The sequence below is a fragment of the Microtus pennsylvanicus genome, chromosome X, assembly GCF_037038515.1.
Source record: "Microtus pennsylvanicus isolate mMicPen1 chromosome X, mMicPen1.hap1, whole genome shotgun sequence".
NCBI lineage: Eukaryota > Metazoa > Chordata > Mammalia > Rodentia > Cricetidae > Microtus > Microtus pennsylvanicus.
Genome location: NC_134601.1, coordinates 18,119,128 through 18,146,193, shown reverse-complemented (window position 1 = coordinate 18,146,193; position 27,066 = coordinate 18,119,128). Strand labels below are relative to the sequence as shown.

At 49.2% G+C, this 27,066-nt stretch overlaps 2 protein-coding genes across 4 annotated transcripts; both read left to right on the top strand.

The window, feature by feature from the left end:
* Positions 1-2,288: 2,288 nt before the first annotated feature.
* On the top strand, positions 2,289-19,315 carry LOC142840878 (X-linked lymphocyte-regulated protein 5C-like). 3 transcript variants are annotated; one of them, XM_075957529.1, is made up of 8 exons: positions 2,289-2,400; positions 2,901-2,970; positions 3,851-3,885; positions 4,995-5,112; positions 5,869-5,968; positions 7,275-7,373; positions 9,804-9,908; positions 10,002-10,340. In XM_075957529.1, the coding sequence occupies exons 1-8, from the start codon at positions 2,295-2,297 to the stop codon at positions 10,074-10,076; spliced, it is 708 nt and encodes a 235-aa protein (XP_075813644.1). In that variant the 5' UTR covers positions 2,289-2,294; the 3' UTR covers positions 10,077-10,340. The 3 variants fall into 3 exon arrangements, 1 of the variants encoding a protein (XP_075813644.1); XR_012908976.1 differs by lacking the exons at positions 2,289-2,400; positions 2,901-2,970; positions 3,851-3,885; ... (2 more) ...; positions 7,275-7,373; positions 10,002-10,340 and adding exons at positions 17,930-18,072; positions 19,288-19,315 and having other exon boundaries at positions 9,776-9,908; XR_012908975.1 differs by lacking the exons at positions 2,289-2,400; positions 2,901-2,970; positions 3,851-3,885; ... (2 more) ...; positions 7,275-7,373; positions 10,002-10,340 and adding an exon at positions 17,930-18,435 and having other exon boundaries at positions 9,776-9,908.
* Positions 19,316-19,317: 2 nt separating this feature from the next.
* On the top strand, positions 19,318-25,820 carry LOC142840248 (X-linked lymphocyte-regulated protein 3C-like). Its single transcript, XM_075956853.1, has 7 exons — positions 19,318-19,349; positions 20,004-20,036; positions 21,467-21,586; positions 22,608-22,707; positions 24,082-24,180; positions 25,579-25,674; positions 25,764-25,820. The coding sequence occupies exons 1-7, from the start codon at positions 19,318-19,320 to the stop codon at positions 25,818-25,820; spliced, it is 537 nt and encodes a 178-aa protein (XP_075812968.1).
* The last annotated feature ends 1,246 nt before the right edge of the window (positions 25,821-27,066 follow it).

Genomic DNA, 27,066 nt, shown 5'->3' with positions numbered 1-27,066 from the left:
CTCTGCTCCTCATGGCCCAGGTTCCCGGAGGAAAGTCTAGGAATGCTTTGTGAGGGACGCGGGACTGAGAAGAGCGGACCAGAAACACGGGTGCTTGGGGAAAGACTTAGGGACCTCCCCATGGCCCGTTCCGAGGTCCCTGGGCACTTCTGATGTCCTCCAGGACATCCGTGGAGGGCGGGCCTAGGTGAAAGGGGCGGTGGGTGTTGAGGTCCTCGCAAGCCTTAATCCGCTCTATTCCGGGACACGCGTGTGCCACCCCAACACTCAAGTCACGTATGTGTCATTGCCCCGTGGGCCTAGCTAGGTGTGACGCAATTCGTGGGTAAGGAGGGTCTGTGGGGATCAACGTGAATCCTGTCCTAGGTTTGTGACAAGGTTGGGGCCCCAGGAGAGCCCGTGATGTCCAGAGCCTCGCTTCTGAATGTGACTGGAGGAGGCCAGATTGAGCAGTCTGAGAAAGCTGTGCTGGGGCCCCACGGCCTGAGGGCACTGGGCAGGGCAGTTTTGCCTGCTGCTGGAGGGACTAGGGACCTTCCAGGAGGCACCTTTTGTACCTCTTGGGCATTTTCCAGATTGGACCAGGGCAGAGAGCTAGACGGGCGGGCACACCGAGAAGAGGAGGTGCTCTGGGCCTTTCCCACCCTCGATAGTGGGGTCCCGTTTCAGCCATGTTTGACTGCAAGCCCGAGTCCCTAGACATGATTTCTAGGTGAACCTTACCATGGAAGTGGAAGAGCCTTGGTTAGACCCTTTCCTACCCTCCTTTCTGCTCTTCCAGGATCAGGGATTCTTAGGTTCAGGAAGTGAGGACGAACTAGGTGTGATCCCCCTCGAGTGGAAGGACAGTCTCAGAGGATGGTGGTGAAGCAGGTCCACCTTGGCGAGTGACTGGTCACTAAGGCCCGCCATGGTGGCCCTTGAGGTGATGTCTGGAGCCTCCCTTCTGCATCAGACTGCAATCAAGGACAGAGGGGAGATCTGAGAAAGCTCTGTCAGGACCGCAGGGCCCTGAAGGTGTGGGCAGGACAGCATGTGTTCTGGTGAAGGAAGTCCTGTCCCTTCGAGCCCCCGTTACTGCAGTTCCCGGACCAGCCGTGTGCACCTTCAAGTCCAGGTCAACACACAAGCTTCCTTACTTGCATGGGTCTAGTCCTTTAGCTCCTTGCAGCAGGCTCATCCATGCATGCCTGCATGCTTCTCCACCTGATCACACAACATCTCATTCGGGGTTGTGGGGCCCAATCAGGTGGGACAAGCTTCCCAAGGGAAGAGAACTCTCAGGGAAGTGTGGCTGAAGTGTGGTCACATTATCTGGGTGGGTCCCTCTTCTGAAGATCTGGTGGTTCCAAAATCAGAGTCAGCCTGGATCCACAGTACTTGGTGCTGTATCACCTACCACACACGCCAGGCACTACCCCACCCCCACTCTGCCACACACACACACTCACACACACACGCACACACACAGACAAACACACACACTCTCCTCGTGTCTGTGCACCAGCTGGGCCCACATGCGAGGCATTTCTCATGCACAGGAGTTGTTCCAGCCAGTAGGAAAGCATGCTTGTGGAGGCAGGCAATGTCTAGGTGTTACCTTCCTCTAAAGAGAACGAGGTTTCTGAGGGAAAGGTCTTGGAGTAGGCTCCTCTTGGTGGGTGACTGCTTATTCAAAGAGAAACTGTGTGAGAGTGTGTTGAGGTGATCAGGCTTGTGCCTGGAAGATCCAAACTTGGTCTGTGAGGTGACTTGTCAAGGGGCAAATAGAAGGGCCCCCAGGGGCTGCACTTCATCACAGAGGGTGTGGATCGTCATGGGGCTCCCTACAAATGCCACGGTGAAAAGAGTAACGATCCCCACGAGATCAAAATGAAATATGTCTGCAGATACCTTAGTTATTTAGCGGATGTTGGTTCAAACTTCTAGAGACTGACTCCAGCCGGGTTGTTTTTGACACGATTAAATAAAGCACAATTTGGGGGAAAAAATTTGTGGTAATGATGATCTCAGTAACATGTGCAGGATGAATATGGAGGCCTGACTACATAGAAACTCTCTTGCAACGTACATGTGACCTCTACCATGAAGATGGGTTCTATAGCTTAGGGACCTGGGGTGTCATCCTCCTACCTCCTCTTGGCTGCAGCAGGGAGAGTGCCAGGACTCATGGCCACAGCCTGTGCAGTCCGGGTCCCTGTTTCCATTGCGACCACGACATTCTTCTCGGTGTCTTTACTGTCTGTGTGCACCTACATTCCAGGAGTCGTCCCCAGCCCCGCAGAGCCCCAGCCATGTCAAGCAAGGAGCAGAAACATACAGAGAGAAGTGCCAAGCGCCCTAGGGTTGATCAGAATCTCCCACCAGATGACTTGCAGAACCCAGGTGGAGTCACCCCCGGTAACAACTGATATGGGGCTTATGGGTGGGGGGGATCCTAACCGAGGGGGGACATTCTGCTACTCCTTGATGGGTGGAGCACCGGGGTGGCCTAGTACTCACCGGGTCTTTCCAGGGAGATCCAGGTGTGTGTGGGGGGATTCGCGTGCTGAGAAGTGATTCTCAAGCACGCTCTGGGTTTCTGTCCCCACCTGATGTTCTTCCCCGTGGCTGGGGTGCAAGGGAGTTGGCCTTGGCCAACAGGCCTCTGAAGAACCCGTGGTCCATGGTGGTTTTCCTTGCAAGGCTTGTACAAACACAAGTACCTGCTGTCCCCAGACTCAGGCCTAGTTGAATTTCACCTGGGTGGGACTGGGGTGGGTCATGAGTTCCTGGAAGAGTACTTTCAAACTGCCCTCGGCGATGGACTCTGTGGACCCCAGACTGAAGCTGTTTCCCACGTGGGACCATGAGAACAGCACACTTCATTCACAAAGGTTTTTCCTTTCTTCTCGGTGCAGCAAACAATCCGGCGGCTGATACCAGTGAGATGGGCAGCTGTTCCTCAGGATCAACCGTGCAGGAGGCCAGGTGATGTCTTAAAGCAACTTTGGCCTGACCCAGGAGGTAGTTTTAGTGTGGTTTTGTGCAGAAACTTCTGCCCTTTTCTGGGAGACGGCTACAAACGGAGAGTTTGGTGTTTCGTGAAATAAGCCAGCACCAGAGACGACAGTCAGCTGTTTTCTCTCATTTGAGGATCCCAGATTATAAATAGGTCCATAAAATGATATCACCCGAACTCAGAAGGGATACTGGGGAGAGGCAGGCAATGGGCAATAGAGGGGAAAGTTTGAGGAGTTAAGGCTGACTCTGAAGGTGGAGTGTGGTCACCTGGCATGAAGGTTGAAGAGACACTGCTGGGTACTAGAGGAGGAGTAAGTAGCAGGAGGGGATTGAGGAAGGAGGAGAGTGAATACGGCTGTAGTTCAGGAAAGACGGCTGGGCACACCTTTATGAAACTCGTCAGTGCTGTACAGTCAATGGGCTCCGGTCAACATGTAGTATACAAACCCCTAGGCTGTCACAATGTAACACAAAGCCGCTGCTTGCTGAGAGGAGACTCTTTGTGGCGTCCAGTGCAGTTGGGCTGGGAAGGCCAGGGATGCAGTTTTCATGAGTCATCCAGCACCCAGCCTGAGGTTGGTTTCCTGGGGATATGGCTGACTTTGAGTCACCCACGCTCCAGTAAGTAACCCTTAACCGTGTGCCCATATGTATCTGCAGTGAGCTCTTTGGTTCACTGTGAATACCTGAATAAAGGAATAAGACCAATGACCCGGGAGAGGCAAATCCGACTTTGCCTCACATGAGCGCTGGTCTCTCCGAAATCGCGTGCCTCGCCTGCCTTTCCTTCAGAGCGATGTTAGGATGTTTGTCCTCAGTTAAGGATTCTTGTGTGCATTTTCCACAGGGAGCCTGTTCAGAAGAGGATACGGGATTTCAAAGGTGTGTTTGAGCAGGTCTTGCTAGTCCAGGAGCTTTCTTTCCGACCCTACAACTCAAGCGTGGTGAGAACGTGGTCGCCTGTCAGCAGGACAACAGGAGACTATTAACAGTTCTGTCGCTCAGGGTTGGATTTTTATCATCATTATTATTAATTTTTGGAAGAGTAAATTGCCATTGTCATCTAGGGGCTACCTTTAGCTTAACTTTTCACTAGCTGCTCTGAACATGGGGATGTTGCAGCTGTCACCGAGGCGGGGATGGGGGGGGTGTCCTGCTTCCTGCATTGCAATGGAGATGATGGGCAAGCAGGTTGATCTCTGCCTTTTATCTTACTGCACGAATGGTATGTGGCATTTCAGCAGCTGTTTTTCACCTTGTGAATTAAGTCACTTATCTGGCTTTCCAAAGTTGCCCTCCTCCAGGAACCCCTGCCCAAGAAGGGCTAGGAGAGCAGCATTTAGGCCATACACACCCGTGAGCCTGTCAGGGAATGGTAAGGCAGCCAGGCCGTGGCCTGGCAAGAAGAGTGTCATGGCGTGCGAACGAACATCAGCATCACACATGCCACACTAGCTTGTGGTCTGTCGTCCACAGTAACCAAGTCAGAGTACCAAACGCCCCTCAAGCTGAGACAGCTGTTTTTATTACTTGTGTAGGTGACCCTAAAACAGCATTACAAGAGAGACATCCTCAATTCTTTGCCGGTGTATAGAGTCAGTTTATGCAAGCAAGGATGTCAGACAGCATTCCTTCTTTGTGGTGCAAATGAACTGCTTGGTTTTTGAGGTTTCCAGAAAACGGTTTGTCAGTGGTGGTCACTCGTCAAAGCACGATGCCCCCATTTCTGTATTGCTAGCACAGAGGAGGTAGAGGCGGGAGAATCCAGAACCGGAGGTCGTGCTCGCTTACCTCTCAGGTTTGAGACCGGCCTGGGCTATGCAAGAGGCGATCTAAAATTTAAGAAAAGAAAAATAGAACAAAGAACAAAATGAACACCAGATCTGTACATACTTTTTCCTGTTACCGTGTAGGTGGTATGTCAGGGATGAAAGAGCGCCTCTTCTTGAGGATATTTGATTTAAAGTGATACCATTTCCTTTGTCGACTAGGGGACATTACCCGTTCCTTCCTGGCAAAGAGGAAGCAGTTTGAAAAGGATATACATGCCTCTTTCAGAATCCTGAATGCAAACCTCTACAGTATTTTCAAAGTGCAACAGAAGTCAAGGTAAAGTTGTGACCGACCCTCTGTAAAGGAAACCTGTACAGCTTTCGCTCTTCCTTCCAAAGTCACTCCCGCCTGCCATTGTGACACTGCTGAGTGGAGTCGCTAATGGGACCTAGGTAGCACTGCATTTTCTCTGTGAGCTAGTCCTGTCCATAGCTGGAGGACCGCCCCCCTCGTTTATGCCGCTCAGGTGTGTTAGCTGAAGCAGGACTGGTAAGAGAACAGTTCCTCACTTCTCAGATGACAATACAGATAATGTCCTGTGAGGAAGGCTAGGCCTCTGTGGTCCTCAAAACTGTACCTTTTAGGATGTGCCATCAGCGCTCTCTTTGGTAAATCGTCGTCCCAGTGTGGGGAAATGGTTCTGTGCACTCTTTGTGTATGTGACTCCGAGAAGATGAAGGGTATGTTGCCTTTAGTACACGGACTTGGGCTCTCAGGATCTCTAGGTTACTCCATAAGGGGAAGGGAAGATGAATCTAATTTTAAGCCGGAAATGCAATCTTGGGAAACGTATGCCTCCGAGCATCCTCGGCGTGAGAGAGGGAAGATGCACAAAGTGATGACACCGGTGGTAGCAAATTAAGACAAGTTCTTCTGGGACGAGAGTGATATTTCCGCCTCTCAGGAGACAGTTTAATTCATGTCCCTTTTCTCTTTGCGCCTGGCTCTTGTCTCAAAATGTGAAGTGTGTGCGTTCTTGCCGTAGCCTCACACAGCGTGACAGCGCTCAGTAATTGTGACTGTGTTTCACAGGCAAGAGCTTCACTCCATGCACTACCAGATGTTTGAGTCGCTGCATCAGGGGTGGCTGGACGATGTGGAGAGTTCAAGGGAGCAAGAAGATTACCTCGCTGTGAGTGTCGCTCTTAGCTTGGAATAGAGCCACCTTGTCTGTTTCCGAAGTGGCAGGGCATTGAAGCTTCGATGCTGCTGCATATCGCCACGGAAAGGGACCCGACAGGACAGGACGGGACATGAGCATAGGGAGACAGGGAGGGTGGTGCTTGTGTCCCCGAGAGACTGGCCATCCTCTACAACTTGCTTCTTTTTCTGTGGATGGGTGGTGTGGTCATGGCTTAGGAGCCAGCATAGGAGGGAGGCGGAGTAGGCACTGCTTGGAGAGCGCAGGAGAAGGGATGGGCTTGGGTGCTCAGAGGGAAAGCTATACGATCCCTGCAGTGCAGATGCCAAAGGTGCAGGACAGGGTGAGGGTGCGGTCCCAGGTAGACTTCTGACACAGTGACGAGGGAGGCAGAGTGAGAGCAGTCCCTGTGGCTGTGGCAGAGCAGGTGCAGGCTTAGCGTTCAGAGGTAGCTAAGTGTTCATGGACACAGAGTAGTGCTGTCTTTGAGGAGTCTTTCATCCTGATGGAGGACAGGGCGGTACTCCCAAAGATGCTGACTTCCAAAAGTAGGGAAGCAGAGCCTGGAATCTGAGGGAGATGGAGACAGATTCCAGTCTGGCGGTGAGGAGCATGTTCTCCGGACCCCACTGATTGCCATGGATCCATAGTCCTGCTGCTTGCTCCTCATGAAAGCTCAGAAAATAAGTCACCTCCCTGCCTCAGTTTCCTAGGAGGGTGAAAGCAGAGCCGTGAAGAATCCCCGCCTTTCTAGACTTTGTGTATGGAGTGCTTGCAGTTTTTGACATGTTGCTGTGGAATGTTTGACCACAGGAGCTGTAGTATGTTTGCTATTCGTCTTCCCTGCCCTTCTTACTAGGTCGATAATACAGTGATGGGATGATGTCACACTCCGGGGAATGACTGATTGATGAAGAACTTTTGGGGGGGTGGGAGAAGGGATTCCTTGGAAGCTAGTCTGTGCCCTCGGTGTCTTAAAAATACTTTATGAATAAACAAAGGAACGTTTTGTGCTTAATTTTGGTGAGTGAGGTGGGAATCCACAGATGAGGTGGGGCTTATGTTAATTTCAATCTGAATAATGATTTTATAGTATTTTTGCACCAGCTAGACGGACTATCTCCCTCTGTGACAGGTCAGGTCTTGTTATGTTGCTTTTGGCACTGAAGGGCATGTCTTCAAACGCGTTCTTGAAATGTCAGCACACAAAACATCAGGGGAAGCGATTTCTGTGACTGGCAGCAGGGTTGGATGTTCAGTTGTACTGACATTTTGTCATTATTCGTCTACGTTTCAGCTTATAACTTGGAAGCAGATGAAGATTTTACAGAAAGCTATAGGGGATCACGAAACCATGATTGGAAACGCTAAAGATTTACGTGACACATTTTTGAAGGTGTGGTAGATTGCACTTGTCAACAGAACACATCCCTATTCCATGCCACGTGTCTATAAAAGGAGAAGACAGATTGGCCCTTTCTCAGCTTGTGGGAGAAGTAATTAGTTTTGCAGAGCATGATCACACTCTCTTGGGAAAGTTTTCCCCACACCTAGGAGCGATGCTAAGGTTTGTTTGACCTGGGAAGCCGATGACAGTGTCGGGGGCAGCTTTCTAGCACAGGAGCTGGTGATGAGAGCTCTGCTTAGAGAGGATCGCAGTGCATCGCAGTGATGAGTTATGGACCTCCGGTGACATTGCGATGGAGATTGGCACGTCTGGGGATCCTTCTGGTTTTCTCTGACTGTTTGGATTGGACAGATGAGTGAAATACACAATGGGCAAGGGTAGCTTTTATTTTCTTTCATACATTTATAGTCTTCCGACATTAGCATTGTTCTCCAGTGTTGGTGGTCATGCGTTTCAGCATCTCCCCAAGAGATGTGGGAAATGAAAAAACTGGTAGAGGGTTAATCCTCTTTGAACTGTGAGCTGGCAGTTCTACCCTTACTGAAGCTCCAGGTCCTAAGTGACCTCTGTATATCCAGGGATTGAAGCAGCCCTTCAATGGGAATTCTTTTTGATGCTCTCTTTAAAATGCTCTGTGAAAGATCTCTCCCCAGACCCGACTCAGATGCCCTATCTAAAGTGCTCCATGTGTCATAGTAAATTGAATGTTTTCAGGATGCTGGCGAGAAGCTAGGTCTGTCTTCTCTGAGCAAGTGTGAGTACCCCTGTTGGTACCCTAGTGAATATTCCTAGCACCCCCGTGTACTCCAGGAATGTGCCTATAAGCCCAGAGTGGTGAGGGTAGAGACAAAAGCATCCCTGTGGCTTGTGGGACCACCAGAACAGTCAAACTGTAAAGCCTCATGTTTCGTGAGAGACCCTGCCTCAAAACTTGGTCGGTGAGGGGTTCTGGAAGGCGAAGCTATTACCGAGTACACACGTATGCTTGCAGACATGTAAGCGTGAAGGAAATCACTTTGAATTTTTTATGACCTCTGGTCGCCATACTCAAACACACGTGCATGCACACTCCCCTGCACCCCCATGCACGCTGAAATACAAGTTAGTATTCAAGACCTTGAGAGCCACCTACATATATCTAGGCCTTTAGGAAGAGCTTAAGAAAGGGAACATGCAGCTCTAATGCAGCTGCGTACTGCCTGGGAGCCTGTTGGAAGAGCCACCCAGAAAGGCTCACTTCTAACTATGGGTGCTCAGTGTGTGCAGCAGCAGTAGCTCAGAGGGAGCCTTGTGACTGGGTTTCTCTGGCTTCCCAGGTGGTCCCTTCTGCCCTGTGCTCTTTCTTCTGCCTCTCGTGGTCTCCCTCTGCTTCTCCACCCAGGCTTCCCTACTTTCCTAGTCCTCAGCTCTGCCTCTGAGAGACTGTTGTCCTGAAACACGGCCTTTCCCTCTCCCAGATTTCCCGGTGGGCTTCTTGCTTTGTTCTCTGTGTTTCCTGTGTCCCCCGCACAACACCCTCTAACACACACACACACACACACACACACACACACACACACACCACACCACACCACACCCCCACACCTTCTTGAAAGGTTCACTGGCTGCTTGCTTCTGTCTCTCCGTCTTCCCTCCCAGAGTACCAGCTTCTCCTGAAGTGACTCCCATTCCCTGCCCATGCTTTGCTTCTGTTTTGTGCCCAGAAAGCACCATGTGCGCTGTCTTCCCTAATGTTTCTACTGCTTGCAGTCGCCATCTGTGTCCTCTTCAGGCGCCAGCCCAGCAAGCTCCCCTTCCTTACCTGTGTTCAGCTAGTGTGCAGGTCATCTGTTCCTAAGCTGCTCTGGACCCTGGGAATAGGGCAGGGACTGGACCGGCGTTTTGCCCTTTTCTGGACAGAGGACGACACACTTCTTTCTCCTCTGTGTCCACCCCTGCAGTGTCCTTTGAGAGCACAGAGGGAGTTGAGTCCTGGCTTGAGCTTTCCTTATACCCAAGGGTCGTAGGATTGCACACTGTGTGTTCTTTAGAGAAAATCACATTGTATGGGCATGGCAAATGGTTCCTTCCTCTGGGCAGCCTTGGGGGTGTCCAGTGTGGGAATCCTTGGGGAGTCTCCAATGTGGGCCCATACCTGTCCTCCCAGGTCTGCCCCACGTGAGGCCTTTAACATATCTCCACCCATTTTTCAGATAAGTCCCTTTGCTCTTCTTGTCCCACAATGATACCACCTTAAAATGGGGGACTGGAAGGTTTCCTGAAGTGGAGTACCTCTTTAGATGTGCTCAAGTAGCCACTTTCTTACTCTGAATTCCTAACAAGCATCCTTTGGATATGCAAAGTCGGTTCTTTTAAAATTACATGAGGTGAGGTGTCAAGCCAGACTCAAGTGGAGATTTGTTCCTTTGTTTGTTTCAGAAAGCCAAGGACTTGCATGAACATGGCAAAACTCTCATTGGTGGCGAAGAAAGTGAAGTGAAGAAACAAATCTCCAAGGCGCAGGACAGAGTTATCATGGAAAGTGTAAGTCATGGGTCTGTAATGCTGTGTGCCTCAGGATGGCTTTCTTAGGGCAGAGATGGAGCAATGATCCCCTAACTCTCCGTTTTCCCACAGCAAGAGCAGGATGTGTCGGGAGTTGAGACTTACCTTCAGTCCCTGGTCCTTGACAGCTGTGAAGAAACCTTCTGAAGCTCACCTGGAGGAGGCACAGGGAGCAATAGCCCTGCCCAGAGGGTCTTAGTAGTAGTCAGTGCAGCTCCTTTCTCTTTACTTTGTCGGTTAGAAATAAGACTGAGACTCTGTTGACCATGAAGTGAACCCCAACAGTTCTGTGAGTAGCAACATTTAAGGGTGGACCCTCCTGACCCTGACATTCTCCCCAGCAGGGCCAGTTACATTCAGGAAGCCAATGTCATTTGATTCTACCACAGGCTGCTTTGGTTCTCTGTCACCTGCCCAAAGTGAATGTTATCTTGCTTATTTCAGGAAGAAATAAATAACGGTGGGATCCGCCTTTCCGTGCTTGCTTTCATTCATTCATGAGGTCACAGAGCCAACTGCATTGCAAATGGGCCTTTACAGGAAAACCAGCCCCCCTGCTCACTCAGACGTACAGTAGAGCACAACTCGTACTTTCGTGCTCAGATGCGCTAGACTGTTAACACGGTTCCCGAGGCAGAGCCAGATCTAACCTGTTGGCTTAGAGCTTGCAGTGGGGCTCTGGCTTTTCCCAAAGACATCCAGACTCATTTCTGGCATTATTCAACACTGGCTGGAAGAGCCCTGCCCTTCCATTTGGTCAAAAATATTTTATCTGTGAGTGTGTGCATAGGCACTTACAGTTTGAGTATTTTAGGTGGGTGTTTCCACGAGCATTTCCTAGTGTTCTCTTTAGAGTTTAATTTTACTCACGTAGTTCTGCGTGTGCGTGCGTGTGTGTTTGTCTGACTCTTGTGTCATTCTCTTACTCTTGTCCTGTGCTGTATCTTTTGAAGGAATCCCGAGAATCTGTGTTCAGTACATTTGACATTTATCTTCCTGAGTGTGTCCTTGTTGAGTCTTTGCGAGCATATTCCCAGTGTGTGTAGGTACAAGGAAGGTCAGGCTTTAGACTCAGTTCCCCTAGGGCTTGAGTTACAGGGGGTTGTGAGCTACCCAAAGTCTGGGGTGGCTAGCTGAATCCCAGTCTTCTGGAACCACAGCTGGAGCTCTCAACCATGGAGCCATCTCTCCAGCCCTGTTCAGCACACTTGAAATTGCTTGACCTTTTACCCGGAATTTGTGAGCTAAGCCTATTCTTTGTGTAGATTTCAGAAATGAATCTATGATGGAGAACTAAAGCCTTCTGGGAGGGGAGAGAGGAAGGATGATCACAATCTCCTGTCCTTCCCATCCTGTGGATCTGCCTACCACTCTTTGTCCCAAATTTTCATGGTGAATTCTTTCTAGTCTTCCTTTGAAGGCCAACCTGATGGATTTTTTTTTACAAAAATGTTACGTGTGTGTGTACACACGCATGCACATGTACACAGATAAGACAGAAGATAGACCTTGGGAGTGAGTCCTGAAGTTGTCGGACCTGGAGATTGGACCCAACTCATCAGGCCTGGTGGACCGTGCCTGTTGAGCCATCTTACTAGCCCATTGACTTTGCTACCACATACATCCCTCCTCCCGCCCTCCCTCCATCCCTCCTCCCTCACTCCATCCCTCCTCTCCCTGCCTAGTATTCCCTTCCTCCTCTTGTGTTTCACCCTCACCCCTGCTGTGTGTGTGACTGTGTAGGGCAAAGGTTGACACTGTGTATCATCTGTAACCCATCAGAGAGGACGGTTTTCCAGGAGAGTAACAGGAAGGTCTCTCCCTGGGTGTAGATTTTCCATGCAGTAGTCTGGGAGCCCAGGCAGAATTAAAGAAGAGAAAGCCTGCCAGGGCAGCCTAGCTCCATCCTTCCTGAGCTAGAGCATGTAGTACCGTCACCATCACTCATGGCCACAAGACTCCAGAGCCTCCAGCCATCTAACGGAGATGCACAGCAGCTACAGTCCAGGGAGCTTCCAGGCCTGGATTGTGGCTACATCATTTGTTCTCCTTGAGCCGAGGCTTCCAGCTTGTCAGTTTAGCTGATACTGAATTATCCCACTGTCTGGCATGCAGAAGGCCATTTGTGGACAATCCAGCACCCAATTGGGTAAGGCATTCAAAGAATTCCAGCCACCCCGTGAATGTGTGTGTGTGTCTGTGTGTATGTCTGTGTCTGTGTGTGTACATTTCTCTATTGGTTCTATTCACCTAGACAACCCTGACTTATACCGGATTCTCTCCTATGTGTGTATTAGGATGAGGGGTTTAAGTTTAATTGGCCATGTTCATTAGGTGAAGCAAGGGGGCTTCTGATTGCTGGACTTTGGTAGTCAACCTCAGGAAGAGGAAGTGACCACATGAGTGAATGGACCTTGGTGGCTAGCTTTAGGAATGTCATCTAACAGTCTTCAACAAGGCAGAGGGAATGGGAGAGAAGGGCAAAGCCTGCCAGAGCCATGCACACCAATTTCAAGCTAGCCAGAGTCCCTTCAGCCATTCACATTGGTGCCAGGACTAGAGAGAGCAAACTCGACATGGCACCTTTTGAGAGTCCTTAAACCCGTGGATTGCAACCTGAGGGCTGCAGACCCTCGGGGGTGGAGTGTCAAATGATCCTCTCACAGGGGTCTCCCGAGGCCATCGGAAAATGCAGATATTTCCATTTCTGTTCATAACAGTAGCAAAATTAGAGTTATGCAGTAGCAATGAAAACGACGTTTTGGTTGGGGTCACCACAACACGAGGGACTGTATTAAAGGGTTGCAGCATTAGGAAGGTTGAGAACCACTGCTTTACACTCTCAAAGCCCACCTCCAGTGACACACCTCTGCCCACAAGGCCACCCTTCCTGAGCCTCCCCAAAAGAACACCAACTCGGGAACAAGAATTGAAATATCTGAGACTATGGAGGTGCATCCCCTTATACTACCATAGCCCTAATGCGGCTGAAGGCATTGCAGCCATGAATCAAGCCTCACGATAAGGGCCCTTATGGGGGACACGCCCTGGAAAGCCTCCTCGAATCTAATACATGGGCCCTGTTGGTCCCTTCTTCATGCATGCGTCTATGTGCTGGACAGCCTCCCTCGTGAGCACACATTCTCCTGGTCTGCCTCATGCAGGCACGCCTCTGAGGCCTCTCTCGGGCATGGCTCACGCATGAGCCTGCCGTGCTCACCTTTATGCCTGCTAAGCCCGCCACTCATGTGGGCATGTGCTGGGCCCCACCTGCTGGAACACCCTCTCCCAGCCAATCATAGAGATGCAATCTTGGGGAGGAGAGGGACTGGTTCCATATGTCCTCTTTCTGAGGAGAAAGGCACTGGGGTGATAATGGCTAGGTGGGTGATCGGATATTGGGGGATGCTGTGCTGAGGTTTTGCGGGTAATGAGAGAAATGAAAAACCGGTCAGACTGATCTAATTGCTTTCCACCACGCTGTTTAGGCTAGGCTAAAACATTTCATATGTGACAAGGGCCATCTAGTAGGAGACAGTAGCATATGGGAGAGCATTGCCTCAAGGATAGCCTAGAACTGGCCAATTAAAAATATGTCCAAAGTATGCTTCATCTACATACCCCAAGGACAGATAGGAACCGGCCAACCGAGGACATACGTATGTCCATACTTCATTTGTGTAATGATATGTTTATTGAATATCGCACCCTTTTGTCTCGATCCCTAGACTGGGTTAGGTGTCCAGGAGGGACCCCTGAGAGATTCTCCCTGAGGTCTGACTGTTCGCTTTCAGAAGCTTCTGGACGGAACTGGGGAGGGAGAGGATAGGGAGCCACCTGTGGAATTTATACCTTTGACTTGGAGTGTCTTTCGACATCTCCCACTTTGGAGGAAGGATAGTCTTCCCCTGGAGTTCCAGGAAACCTTGAGAGTCTGGTCGTCTTAATTTGTCTTGTGATTATTCTCGTTCGCTTCCTTTGTGGGATATTTCCCTATCTTCCCAGACCCGGAACTAACATAACCAACAACATGGGAGTGACTTGCTCTGCTCCTTTGGATTTAACCCTTGCACACTGGCAGGACGTGCAGGATACCGCGAACAACAATATCTAGCGTGACTGTGAAGTAGCCTAAGTGGGTAACATTTTGCTCTGTTGAATGGCCTACTTTCAATGTTGGCTGGCCGGCAGAGGGGTAGAGGAAATAGATTGTCGTCCCCAAACTGGTCACCCAGACCAGGTTCTTTACATTGTGACTTAGCAGGGATTGATAGATCCGGTGGAGAGTCCCTGTCCTTGGGTTAAACAGAGTCAGGCTTACCTGTTGATGCCAGACTGTGGTCTCCTTCCTGCCTTTAGTTTCCTTCCTCTCTGAGATCCAATGGTGGCTGGTGGCTGTGTGGAGAGGCTAAGGAGATGTGGCCTTGCTGAGGGAAGGAAGTATGTCGCTGGGGTGTGTGTGTGGGGGGGTGGCCTTCAGGTTTCAAAAGCCTCCTTTTTCACTTGACTTCCTGGGTTGCAGTTTGAGATGGGAACCCTCAGCTCCAGCTTCCAGCGGGAGGTGCCCTGTGTGCCACCTGCATTCCCTGCCATTATGGACCCTACCACTCTGGAAGCATAAGCCCCTAATAAACTCTTTCCTCTCTGTTGTTGCCTTGGTTATGGATTGTATCACAGCAATAGAAGCCCTAACTAAGACAGCCTGAGAGAAGACGTGAAGGGCTGGTGTGGGAGTCCCCTCTGTGTGCTGTGATTACCATTAATGAATAAAGAAACTGCTTTGGACCTATGGCAGGGCATAACTTAGCTAGGTGGGGAAAACTGAACTGAATGCTGGGAGAAAGAAGGGTGGAGTCAAAAAGATGCCATGGAGCCACCACCAGAGACAGATGCTGGGAACTTTACCGTGTAAGCCACAGCCACGTGGCAATACACAGATTAATACAAATGGGTTAAATTGAGATGTAAGAGTCAGCCAATGAGAAGCTAGAGCTAATGGGCCAAGCACTGATTTAATTAATACAGTTTCTGTGTGATTGTTTTGGGACTAAGCCTGCCGGGCAGGCAGGAAGAACGAGCAGCCCCCTTCCTACTACAAAGGTTCGGTCCCACGCATGGGTGCTATGTCAGCAAACCTAACTGTATCCTCTGGAAGGTGGCCTTTATCTGCATGAGACCCTCATGTCTATAAAAATAGAAATAACTATCTGAGATTACTCTGTTGGATCAGGGTGGTGAAGGTGACTGACCATTAAGGGACTCCACGGTGAGGCTCCAGCCGTGGCAATCAGAGACTACCTTCCTCTACAGCCCTTGGGGAGCAGAGTGTGCATCGTGAGACGTGCCTGATGGCCATCCGTCAGGCATGCATGCACCCCTGGATAGGCCACCGTACTCATCAGACCATGCTGTGCCTGCCTCGCATGTGAGCACGCCCTTCCAGCCAAAAAGGGGTGCATGTCCATCGGAAAGGCTGGGACTAACTATCTGTGGCTGGTTTCTGAAGGGAAGGAAGCTCTCGAAGGTGTGGTTGGGTTAGGATCACCTAGTGAATAACTAGGTGAAAGGGCATCTTCTGGTGAGGTTTTAGGCAAGTAATGCTTGAACCACAGCCCCTGGGGTTGGATGGTGGGGATCCCGGGGAGGCTTGCTCAAGAGGGCCTGTGATGTGATGTGCCTGAGTCTGGCCTTAGCCTCGAACTGGACTAGACACCTCTGGAGCGTCAGAGGAGAGGTTCGAGAAATAGAGGGCCTGGGAGGTCTTAGCCGGACAGGGTGTTAGAGGAGGGACGTGCGGTATCCAACAGCTGGCCCCTGTGTACTATTCGGGGACAGGATGAACACCTGAGACCTCTGAGATACAGCCACGGGCCATCAGCAACCAGAGCGCCATTTGGAGAGAAAAGCACAGTGGACCTCTCAGGTTGCTCAACTGCTGTGCCCCAGGGTAAACGCCTGGCTCTGACTGATAGGTCAGCCCAGCCCTGGAGTCTCGCCTGACCTCTCCTTGTAAGCGCTTATGTTTCATGTCCCGAGAGCAGCCCATCGGACCCACTGGCCCCCATGGCACATATACGCCCCTTCTGGTGGCATCCAATCAGAGACAGACATATACACAGGAAGATGGGCTTAACTGTGTGACCAGGGCCCAATGAAATGAGGCCCTGGGCCATGCCTCAAGGGGAGGGCGTGACTGGTCGAGCTAGGCATGCTGAACCCCTTGGCGCATGCGCATCATGTTGGCCCGCCCCTGCGCATGCAGCAAGGGGTATCAGGCCAGCCAATCAGAGAGTGTTATATTGGGAGGTGGGGCCAAACTAAACGTGGCCAACCTCTGAGTGGAGGGAGGCTGTCTAGCGGAGCCGAGGCTCGTAGGTGAGTGGCAAGGGTTTTTTGTTTCTTTGTTCTGGGGATTTCGGGGTACCGTGCCAGTGCTCCTGGGGTGGTTTAGAGGGATCAGGAAGACAAAAGCTCTTGAAGCAGGACAGAGGGACCACAGAGCGAGAGGGGTCAGGGTGGCCTGTGAGGTGACTTCGGGAGCCTTACTTCCACTTCAGGCTGCAAGAGGCGCCAGAGGCGAGTATGAAAAGAGGAGATGAAGGTAGCTGAGCCCTAGAACACTGGTTGGGGCAGAGTCAGGGGCCTGAGAGAGGCGGTAGGGACTCTCCACGTCTGCCGTTTTGTGTTCCTTTCCTTCCTGGGGTCTGTGGGTCCTGACAGGACAACTGGGTCCTCCTGCGATGCTTCCACTGGCAAGAGTTTGACAGGCTCACCGGTCTGAAAGGGAACTCTGGGCCCTTTAATCAAGCCCATAGGCAACTGTAGGGCCCGAGTCGGGAATGGGCGACTGATGGACAGCGTCACACCTGTGCGAGGGCCTGCAGGCAGCCTCAGGAGTGCCAGAGGTGGGGCCTCTGTCTGACGGGGGCGGGAAAGGAGCCTCTCAGAGGGGCCTTCTCAAGTGTGGTCACCGAGGTGAGTGGACAGGGTAAATAGCAGACTAGATCGCGAGCCCAGGTGAGCAGGGATGCACAGCCCTTTGGGGGAGGAGAGCGGGATCTTGAGGAGGAAGGGCCAAGGTTTATCTGTGAGGTGAAGTTTGAAAGACCCACGTTTGCCTGGTAGTGAAATAGGACGCTGAAGGCAGTAGAGGAAGGGGTTCTGAGGGTGGCAGGTTTGAAGAGAGCTGGGTGTGGCAGTGAGGTACAGAAGGGGAAGTAGTGACCGTCCATGTTTTCCTTCTTGTGTCCAGCTGGAGTCCTCAAGGGACATCTGGGGCCACTGACATGCACCCAAGGGCCTTGCCTCGACAGAAATGCCTGTCTGCAGGGGGTGGGGCATGACTGGGCCCCTTCTGCATCCGACGTCTGGCAGTGTGTAGTGATGAGGCTAGCTGGCCTGCTTTTCGTCCCTCCCGGCTCCCGCACGGCTAGCTTTACACCCGAAATAACAACACACAAATCGTATTCATTTAAACACGGCCTGTCCCATTAGTTCCAGCCTCTTATTGGCTAATTCTCACTTCTTGATTAACCCATTTCTAATAATCTGTGTATCACCACGAGGTGGTGGCTTACCGGGAAGATTCTAACCTACGTCCATCTCGGACCGGAGCTTCATGGCATCTGCCTGACTCTGCTTTCTTTCTCCCAGCATTCTGTTCTGTCTACTCCACCCACCTAAGGGCTGGCCTATCAAAAGGCCAAGGCAGTTTCTTTATTAACCAATGAAAGTAACACATAGACAGATGACCCTCCTACACCGGCAGTGCCCAGGATTTTCCTACCCAAGGGTCGGGAACGCAGCAGAGGACCAATCTTGAGAGGTAGTGGGTCTGAGAGCTCCACGTTCAGATAGAGATATGGTGCAGAACTGAACTGTGGTGACATCCTCTTGCCCTCTCCTTGCTGCAGTACAAGTGCCAGGGCATCTGGCCACATCCTGTGGAGTCCAAGTCCCTGTTCCCATTGCCATCCTGTAATTCCTCCTGGTATCTGTAGTGACCGGAGTCCTGTCTAGCCCAAGAAGATTCTAGCCATGTCAAGCGGGGAGAAGACAGCCCGTGAGAGTGCTGGCGCACATCCGAGGCTGGATCCGAATCCCACGTGGGATGACACCAAGAACCCAGATGCAGTCACCCCAGGTAAAAAACAAAACCAGAAACAATAAAAACAACAAGCCAGATAGGCCCTTGTAGGGCTCTGTCCACCTGGGTAACATCCTAAAGTCTTTTGGTGGGTGGGAAAGCCCCTGAGAGTTCTGAAACGCATCCCAGGCAGGTCTGATTCTCAGGTCAGATGACACCCGGAACCCCGATTCAATCATTCCAGGTTTGAAGAAACAAGATGGACTGCCATATGGCTGTGTCCACCACAGGGGACATCCTAAAATCGCTTGGTGGGTGGGAAAGTTCCTGACAGTGCTGGCACGCATCCAAGGCTCATGCATATCACATTGCATGACACCAAGACCCCAGATTTCATCACCCAAGGTTAAAAAAAATCAAACAATAACAACAACAAAAACAGAAGGGCCCTGTATGGCTGTGTCCACCCCGGGGGACATCCTAAAATCTCTTGGTGGGTGGAGCACTGAGTGGATTATGTGCGTGAACTTTTATTGGAATAGCAGGAGGTTTCAGATGCTAATAACTCTCGTTCAAGCTTCTTGGGGCCTTTAGGTTCCCCCACCTGAAATTTCTGTCACACAGGAAACCTGCCACATGCCTAGTCAACATGCCTCTCCAGGAGCACATGGGTCACAGTGACTCTCTGGAAGGCCTGTAGAGGTCTGAGAGTCAAGCCTAAAGTGGTGTGTGTGTGTGTGTGTGTGTGTCTGTGTCTGTGTCTGTGTCTGTGTCTCTGTGTGTCTGTGTCTCTGTGTGTGATGTATATGTGATATGTATGTGTGTGTCTGTGTGGTGTCTGTATGTCTGTGTCTCTGTGTGTGATGTATATGTGATATGTATGTGTGTGTCTGTGTCTCTGTGTGTGATGTATATGTGATATGTATGTGTGTGTCTGTATGTCTGTGTCTCTGTGTGTGATGTATATGTGATATGTATGTGTGTCTGTGTCCCTGTCTGTGATGTATATGTGATATGTATGTGTGTGTCTGTGTCTCTGTGTGTCATGTATATGTGATATGTATGTGTGTGTCTGTATGTCTGTGTCTCTGTGATGTATATGTGACATGTATGTGTGTGTGTTCATGATTTCACGGATGACTATTGAAAAAGTGTAAGGAACAGATGCTGGCTCTGGAATCTAGAAACACTATGACACTGCTTTCCGTGGAGATGATGAGAACAGCACACTTTGTTTCAAAATATTTTTCCTCTTTCGTTTTAATACACCAGGAAGAGAAGTCATTGATGTCAGTGGTGAGGATGGTACTTCCTCTGGAACAGAATGGGAAGAGGTCAGGTGATATGCTCCATGTTTTCATGAAATAAATTTAGAAAAGTCTGGCTGGAGAGAGGGCTCAGTGGAAGAGTGCTTAAGGTGCAAACACAGGAGCCTGAGTTCAGGCCCTCAGCACCCACAGATAAAGCCATGCATGGCCACGCCCAGCTTTTAAGCCCAGAAGTGAGGGCTGAGGCATGGCAGAACCCGGGGGATATTGCGGGTCCTTGCTGATTGCCAGACTAACAGAATAAACCGAGATAGAAAGTAAGTAAGTAAGTAAATGCAGCAACTAAGGCGCATGCACCACGTGGATGTACTTGGGTGCATTGAGCTTAAGGATCTCAAAGCAGCATCCTGCAGTAGATCAGATGTTCAATGTGGTAAGGAATGAAAATCTCATGCCTCCAACAAAGTACGGGTCCTGTCATAGAGCCTGTCTGACAGGAATAAGGTGGCCATGGAGAGAGGAGGACACCTCACTTCTGCCTCCTAGGTCGGCACAGGGGCACCCACACCTGCCCTTCCTCTGAACACATAAATCTAGAAAACTCAACACCTGTTCTGGAAATGTGAATTGTATGTAGGCTGTGTGGCACCCCCACTTCTTCCACTCACTACAAGAATGGCCTTTTATGTACATCGAAGTAAAAAGGTGATTTCTTTGCAGGAAGAAAATACAGAATTTATTTGAAGAATTTGAAGGGACATTCTAGGAGATATCAGGAATTTGAGAAAATTGTTTCAACCAAAGAAGTGCAAGGTGAGGGAGGTATTGCTTGGCAGACAAGAGAGTGTGTTTACTGCCTTGTTCTCAAACAGTGTCAAATAGTATTTATTAGATTACCAACTCTCTACTTCACGTTAATTGCCAATATTGAGAACATAGCACCTGTGGTGTGGATGCTGTTATTTACTAACTGTGGGATCTTTGAAAATTAGATGTAATTATCTGTCTTCAAGGTTTTGATTCGCACAAGTGATATGTCTGTTTCTAATATCACATTTGAAGCCATGCCTTTAATTCCAGCACTTGGGAGGCAGATCTCAGTGAATTCGAGGCCAGCCTGGTCTACAAGAGCTAGTTCCACGACAGGCACCAAAGATACACAGAGAAATCCTGTCTCGAAAAACAATCCAAACAAAATACCACATATTACTTTACTTGTTTGTATTTTAGTCCAGCTCTCTGTCTATCTCTCGCTCTCTCTCCCTCCCTCTCTCTCTCTCTCTCTCTCCCTGTGTGTTTGTGCGTATGTGCGTGTGCGTTGCGTGTGTGTGAGTAGGGGTGATGGCCAGCCTCCCTTAAATACCTGACCACTGTTTAATGTGTAAAGAACAGCACATGCAGTGGGGAGCTGAAGTCAGCACTGTGACCATTGTATGCGCAGACTGAGTCCTGCTTTAAGTTTCTCTGTCAGACGTCAGTCACACAAACAGTTTTAAAAAAAACATTACAATCTGAGAACGTTCTAGGAGCTCTGTAGAGGTTTCTGACAGAGAATCGATTCTGGAAACTTCAGGAATCAGGATAGGGAGGTAGGTGAGTGGGAGAGCACTCGCCTTCTATGCTTAAGGCTCTGGGTTCCATCCCCAATACCACAGACTTATCGATCAGTGTGGTTCCCCCGTTAGAATATTCAGGGTGCCTACCCTGTCAAATTTGCCTAAAAGCTCCAATGGCTACAATAGTTACAGTATTTTCATCTGACTGTGCAATAATCTCTGAGCCTTTGGAGATCTTTGTAAACGGACTACTGTTGTGTTTTGCACAAAGCGGCCCAACAGTCCCTCAGAATGTGTCCTTGAACTGGAGAATAATGTGTACATTGATTGAATTTTACCTTTTAATGATGCCCCATGAGGAAATTACACAGCAATTTGAAACCCTTTCTTGCCAGTTTTGCTAAGTTCCCTTCCCTGTGTTTTGTCTGTAATATATAGACACTGAAGTCCAGCTCTCCAATCTCACATCAAGGTCATAACCACTGAAATTCTTGACGGAAAGAAAGGAGGCAGATATTCTTGCCATTGACAGATTGTTTCCCTCTATTAATAGCAAGTGGTTTTCTAAGTAGAAAACTAAAGCTGGCGGAACTTTACAGTAATGGTTTCAAGAATGTGTTTCGATACAGAGCCCAATAAGAACTTTCTTCAGGGCAACAGCGAAAGATTCACAGCGATCATCACGGAGTCTTTCGAAACCTTGGAGCTGAAATTTGGGGATATTCTAAAAATCCAGGGCCAGCAAAGGTACGGTTGTTGCTTCTTGGTGCTGTTATCCCAGACGCCTTGACATTTGGTTAGTAAGCACGATGGCCAGAGGTTGAGGAATAGCCGTGACCCCCACGGGCCAGAAGCTCAGTTGGATAACGTGTTCGGCTTGGCATTTCTGTATAGGGTAGACTTCTTTAGTCATGCTATAGCCTCACATCATCACCGAAGTCAGCTGCGTTTCCTAGCCATGAATTACGATGACCGTGGTTTTTTTTTTTTTTTTTTTTTTTGGTTTTTTCGAGACAGGGTTTCTCTGTGGTTTTTTTTGGAGCCTGTCCTGGAAGTAGCTCTTGTAGACCAGGCTGGTCTCAAACTCAGAGATCCGCCTGCCTCTGCCTCCCAAGTGCTGGGATTTAAGGCGTGCGCCACCACCGCCCAGCTATGATGACCGTTTTGACACATTACTGTTGAGTCAGTGGAACAGTATGCATCACGTGAACGTGCTGGGCACCTGGAGCTTGAAATCCTCAAAGCATTCATCCCACAGTCAGTCGAGCCTCCGTTCGGTGCCATAGAAATGAAAATCCCATGCCTTCAAAGCCATATAGCTGTCAGGAGCAGTGTTCACTGTGCTACTGTACCGAGATCCACTCTGGCACAACGTGAGGAAGAGCGAGCAGGTAGGCCGCAGCAGAATTCTCTGATGGGAGCGGATGTGCATGCTCCTTGGACCTGTTCTTCAGAAAGAGAGAACTAACCACAAGTTGTGTCTGTCAGACAGATGAATATTTGTGGAATGATAGTAAAACAATAGTTCTTCCTGAGCTTTCCGGCACAAAGGCGTGGGAAGGTACTTCTCTCTCAGCAGGAAGGAGCAAATGCTGTGATGTAAAATGAAATAATCCAATCAGCTTCCTTTTCCCTGTCTGCATAGTTTAGAGGCCATTTCCCCATCCTCCACCAATAGCGTTAGTGAGGGCAAGTCAGTCGTGCTTCGAATGTACTTTCTTCCTATTGGGATGGAGTATCGCACTGTTCCTTGCTATATCATTCACAGGCAGAAACTGTATCAAGAATATTCTCTTCAGATGAAGGTTTTGAAAAGAAAGTTATCCGAGGATGCAGCTGAAGTCAAGAAACATGCAAAAAAACTCGCTGTGAGTGTCAAGCAGCTTAGCTCTCAAGGAATCCATTGTGTCAGCATCAGAAGTAGCAGGGCTTCCTGCAGCAAGTCTGGAGGGAAGGGACGAGACAAGAACTTAGGGAGGCAAGCAGGGTGGTGGATGTGGTGACAAGAGCCTGGCCACTGACCGTTTCCCCCTGGTTTGTTCCTTTTCCCCGCAGAGAGATGACAAGTTCAGTGATGGTTAGCAGCCATCATGGGGGGTGGGGCAGGTGAGCAGGCACTGCCTGGAGAGTGCAGGAGAAGGTGTGGGATTGTATCTTAAGAGGGAGCCCTTTCTGATCCACCCAAGAAGTGCAGACACCAGGAGCAGGAGGCCCATCAGAGCCTTCTGACACAGTGACGAGGGAGGCAGAGTGAGAGCAGTCCCTGTGGCTGCGGCAGAGCAGGTGGAGGCTTAGCCTTCAGTGCTTGGAGTTCAGACCAGCCCCCTCCCAGAGGTAGGAAGGCAAGGCTTCAATCCGTGATAGCCATGGGATGACTGACTCTCCTTTAACCTGGAGATTTGAGTGAGGATTTTATGAGTTTTGGGGCACAAATAAATGCCTGACACCGGACAGTGCCATCTTTGAGGGAATCTTCCTTCCTGGTGTAGGATGGAGCTGCCCTCCTGGAGATTCTGACTTCCAAAGGTGGGGAGGCCGAGGCTGGAATGTGGAGGGAGATGGAGGCGACCCCCCACCCCCGTCCAGTCCAGTGGGCAGGAGTATGGCCCCTGCATTCTGCAATCCCACCAGTTGGAACGCAGTCACGGTTCAGTCCCTTGCTAGTCGCGCTCACTGGGAAAAATAATTTACCTCTGTGTCTCAGATTGCTAGGTGTGAGAGGAGAGATACTTAAGGTCCCCATCTAATGGAATTGGTTTCAAAAGACTCTTAGATGTGCATTCTTATATTGGTCCAGGACAGTATCCGACGTAAGTCTTACAGAATCCTTGCCTGTTAATCAGGCCAGCTGTGGACTCTACTCTTACTGGCAAGAACAAAAGGGAGTGGATTCCTATGTAGGGAGTGAGAGACACTGGGGCCATCTCAGGGTAATTTCTGTAAGCACAGAGGGTTCACCAGCTATGACAGTCTCTATTGGATGGGTTTTCAAGTCTTCAGAAACGAACAGTAATGTTTTAGATACTGTTATGTAGGAAAACGTTCCATTAAATGAATGAGATTTTCATCACTACGGTAATTTTTTAGTATTAGATAACTTGTGTGAAGTGGTCATCGTGCTTGAAAAATTGCTAGTGATTTCCTTGTATATGTTTTGCATAAATATGATACAGAGTCGTGTTTTTGTAATATTTCTGAGTTTCCCTGTATTGTTCTTACATCTTTTACTGTCTGTGTCTCAGAATATCTTCAAGGAGCAGCAAAAATTTATTCATCAGTCTCTGGGTATTCAGAAGAAGAGAATGGAAGAATTTAAAGATCTGTGTGAACAGTACTTGGAGGTCTGTTGTACATTCTGAAAGCAACCCACACACAGGGACATTGAATACTCTGGCATTCCTTCCATGCTTTGGCTTATTCCTTCGGAAAGTTACCTGTAAACATCTTCCTGTCGACAGAGGTTTCTGTCCCGCCCAGTCCCGCAGTCATTCAGTCCCAAAGAAGCACACAGAGGCCTACATTTTATTTATAAACTGGTTGGCCTATTGGCTCAGTCTTCTCATTAACTCTCATATCTTACATCTCAACCCACAGTTCTTGTCTGTGTTAGCCACATGGCTTGGGACTTTTATCAGCGAGGCATTCTCATCTTGTTTCCTTTTGGACTGGGTCACAACTGAAGACTGACCCTTTCCTCTTCCTGGAATTCTCCTGTTCTCTTGGCCCCGCCTCTGCTTCCTGCCTGGCTACTGGCCAGTCAGGGTTTTACTGAAACATTGCAAGACCATTGTACCAGAGCATCTTCCAGCATTTTCCTCATGGTGTCATGGTTCCATGTAAACCTAAGTACAAAATGAGTTTTTACTTTTAGAGTTCACATACGGTGGGTAGAGTCCTTTGAAGCAGGAATTGCTGCCTTGGTGATTTCATCCAGAGTTGTTTGTATTGTACAGGGCATTGATGCCTTTTAGACTGTCTGTTCTTGCTTCACAGTGCATTTTCCCTTGGGTGTGTGTGTGCACTGAGGCACACGCACGTGTACATTCCTCTGAGTGTGTGTGTGAAGGTCAGAAGCCAGCCGTGGGTATCTTCAGTCACTCTCCTTCCTATCTTTTTGAGACAGGATGGCTCACTGAACCTGCAACTCGCTTGCCCCTGTGGCTGGGCGGCTGTTCACCAGGTCACGGGGGTGGCGTGCCCAAGGGAAGAGGTCTTGCGAAGTTTTATAAGCTCCCCCCCACAGCATTTCACACAAGCAGTTAAATGTGGCATGTGCTATTTCACACACTACTGAAGGCACTGTGGGGGTGGAAACCTTGAGTTTTAATTTCATTGTGTTCAGTGGTACACGACAAGCTACTCCAGCTCCCAAAGAAATGAGTGAGTGGCAGTCAATGAGCTCATGCCTCATGCTCTCTGTTTTCATTGGGTTTCATTCTTGATTTGCAGGGAGAGGGATCCTGGGCTCTCCCACATGCTAGGTAGGCAAAGCACCCTTCCCCCGAGCCCCCCCCCCCCGCTAATGCCACAAGGTTGAACTTTCAGCAGTGGGTTGTGGAGTGGTAACGTCTGTGTCTCTTTGGTGGGTGATGGATCTCCATGTTGCCCATGCTGTATGCTTGTTTTGGAATAATGAAACCATGTCTTTTCACCCCGTCTACTCCCTTTTAAATATTGCTGTTCGCATTTGTAAACAAAATGACCAGGGCTGATTTCTGCCCATGTCTCTTTCACTTTAGAAACTTGTAATACTGAGGGATTCTCGGGAAGATTCCCTCATTGAAGAGCTGAGACGTCTAATAGCCACCTTGGAAATAAAACTTCTGATGCTGAATGTAAGTACTGAGCCTTTCAGGGCAAACTGAGGCTTGACGAGCACTGTTTATTTTAATATGTCCGTTTAATATGTCCTTGTGCTTCACAGCGCCAGCAAGAGAATGCTGCTGGTCAACTGTCTCTCCTGGATCTGTTATTCTCATAATACTCTGAAGAAATGAAAGTCGATACGAGGGGAGCAATTCTCTCATGGAAATTCTCTGGGAGAAGCTGCTTGTGGTTTGCGGCTTCAGAGACTACATCTTCTTGTGTTCTCCTGTTCCTAAAGATACCCCTTTCTGCTAAAACCCAAGTAAACCGAAGGATTTGTGTGACAGCAGTCCAGAGATGTCTATAGCATCCTCCAGCCCACGGGTCGTAATGGCAAGTTTTTCTTGGTAGCGTCGTAATTAATGTTTAGCAGTGCATTGGTGTCCATACAGTGGGGTCTTGTACCTCAGTATCACTTGACCAAATTAGAAGGCACAAGAGTGGTCCATCCTTGTCATCTTCAGAGAAATAGTTAAAGGAGGCACACTCTTGCCATTGCATACTGCTGTTACATTTGTTCAGTCATGGAGCCTATGGGAATGACGATAACCCTGCAAAGGGAATGCGTCCTGTAGACTTGAAAAGACTGTGCCCCAGAAGTAGTGAAATTGGTAGAATTCATTAAAACTCCAGAAGAAAAAAAGATGTAAGTATTGTGACGAGTATGTGAAAATGTCACTTCCCGACAAAATTTATAAGGTCTTTCAATGCAATGTGGTCTGCTACCTGATGTCAACTGCCTGTCACATTAAGAGTTGATCCTTAGTATGCCTATAGCTCACGTCCTCGTGGTTTATGTATTTCCTCCTTTGTATGGATAGCGGTAACCGAGAATGCTTTGTGTTTCAAATTTATTGTGCACGTAGTATGTGAACATCAGTGATAGACAAGGTCTTCTGTACACGTAAGACTCTTATCCTGTGGTTTCCTTCATATATATATGTATATATATGTGTGTGTGTGTGTGTGTGTGTGTGTGTGTGTATACATACATACATACATACATACATACATATTCCATGGGAAATCATTACTTGGAAACTTTTGGTTTAATAAATATGGAATTGTTTCAGAGTTGCTGGTATGAGTCATGTAATTGCACTCCCTTCCCAACGTTTCATGCCTTTTTAAACAAAAATGGTCCCATGCTAACTCACGTTTCTACATGGGGCCTCTCCTCGTCCTGACCACTTGTCTCATTGTGTCCTGTAATGCAGAAGCATTAAAAGCAAGTGTGTGTTCGGCATCTCTCATTTTCTACAAGCAGAATTCATTTCTCCACAGTCAATGAGAGAACTTCCCCTCTGGCCAGAATCATGGTACTTCCCAAACTGTGAATCATCTAGGGGAACTTCCCCCTT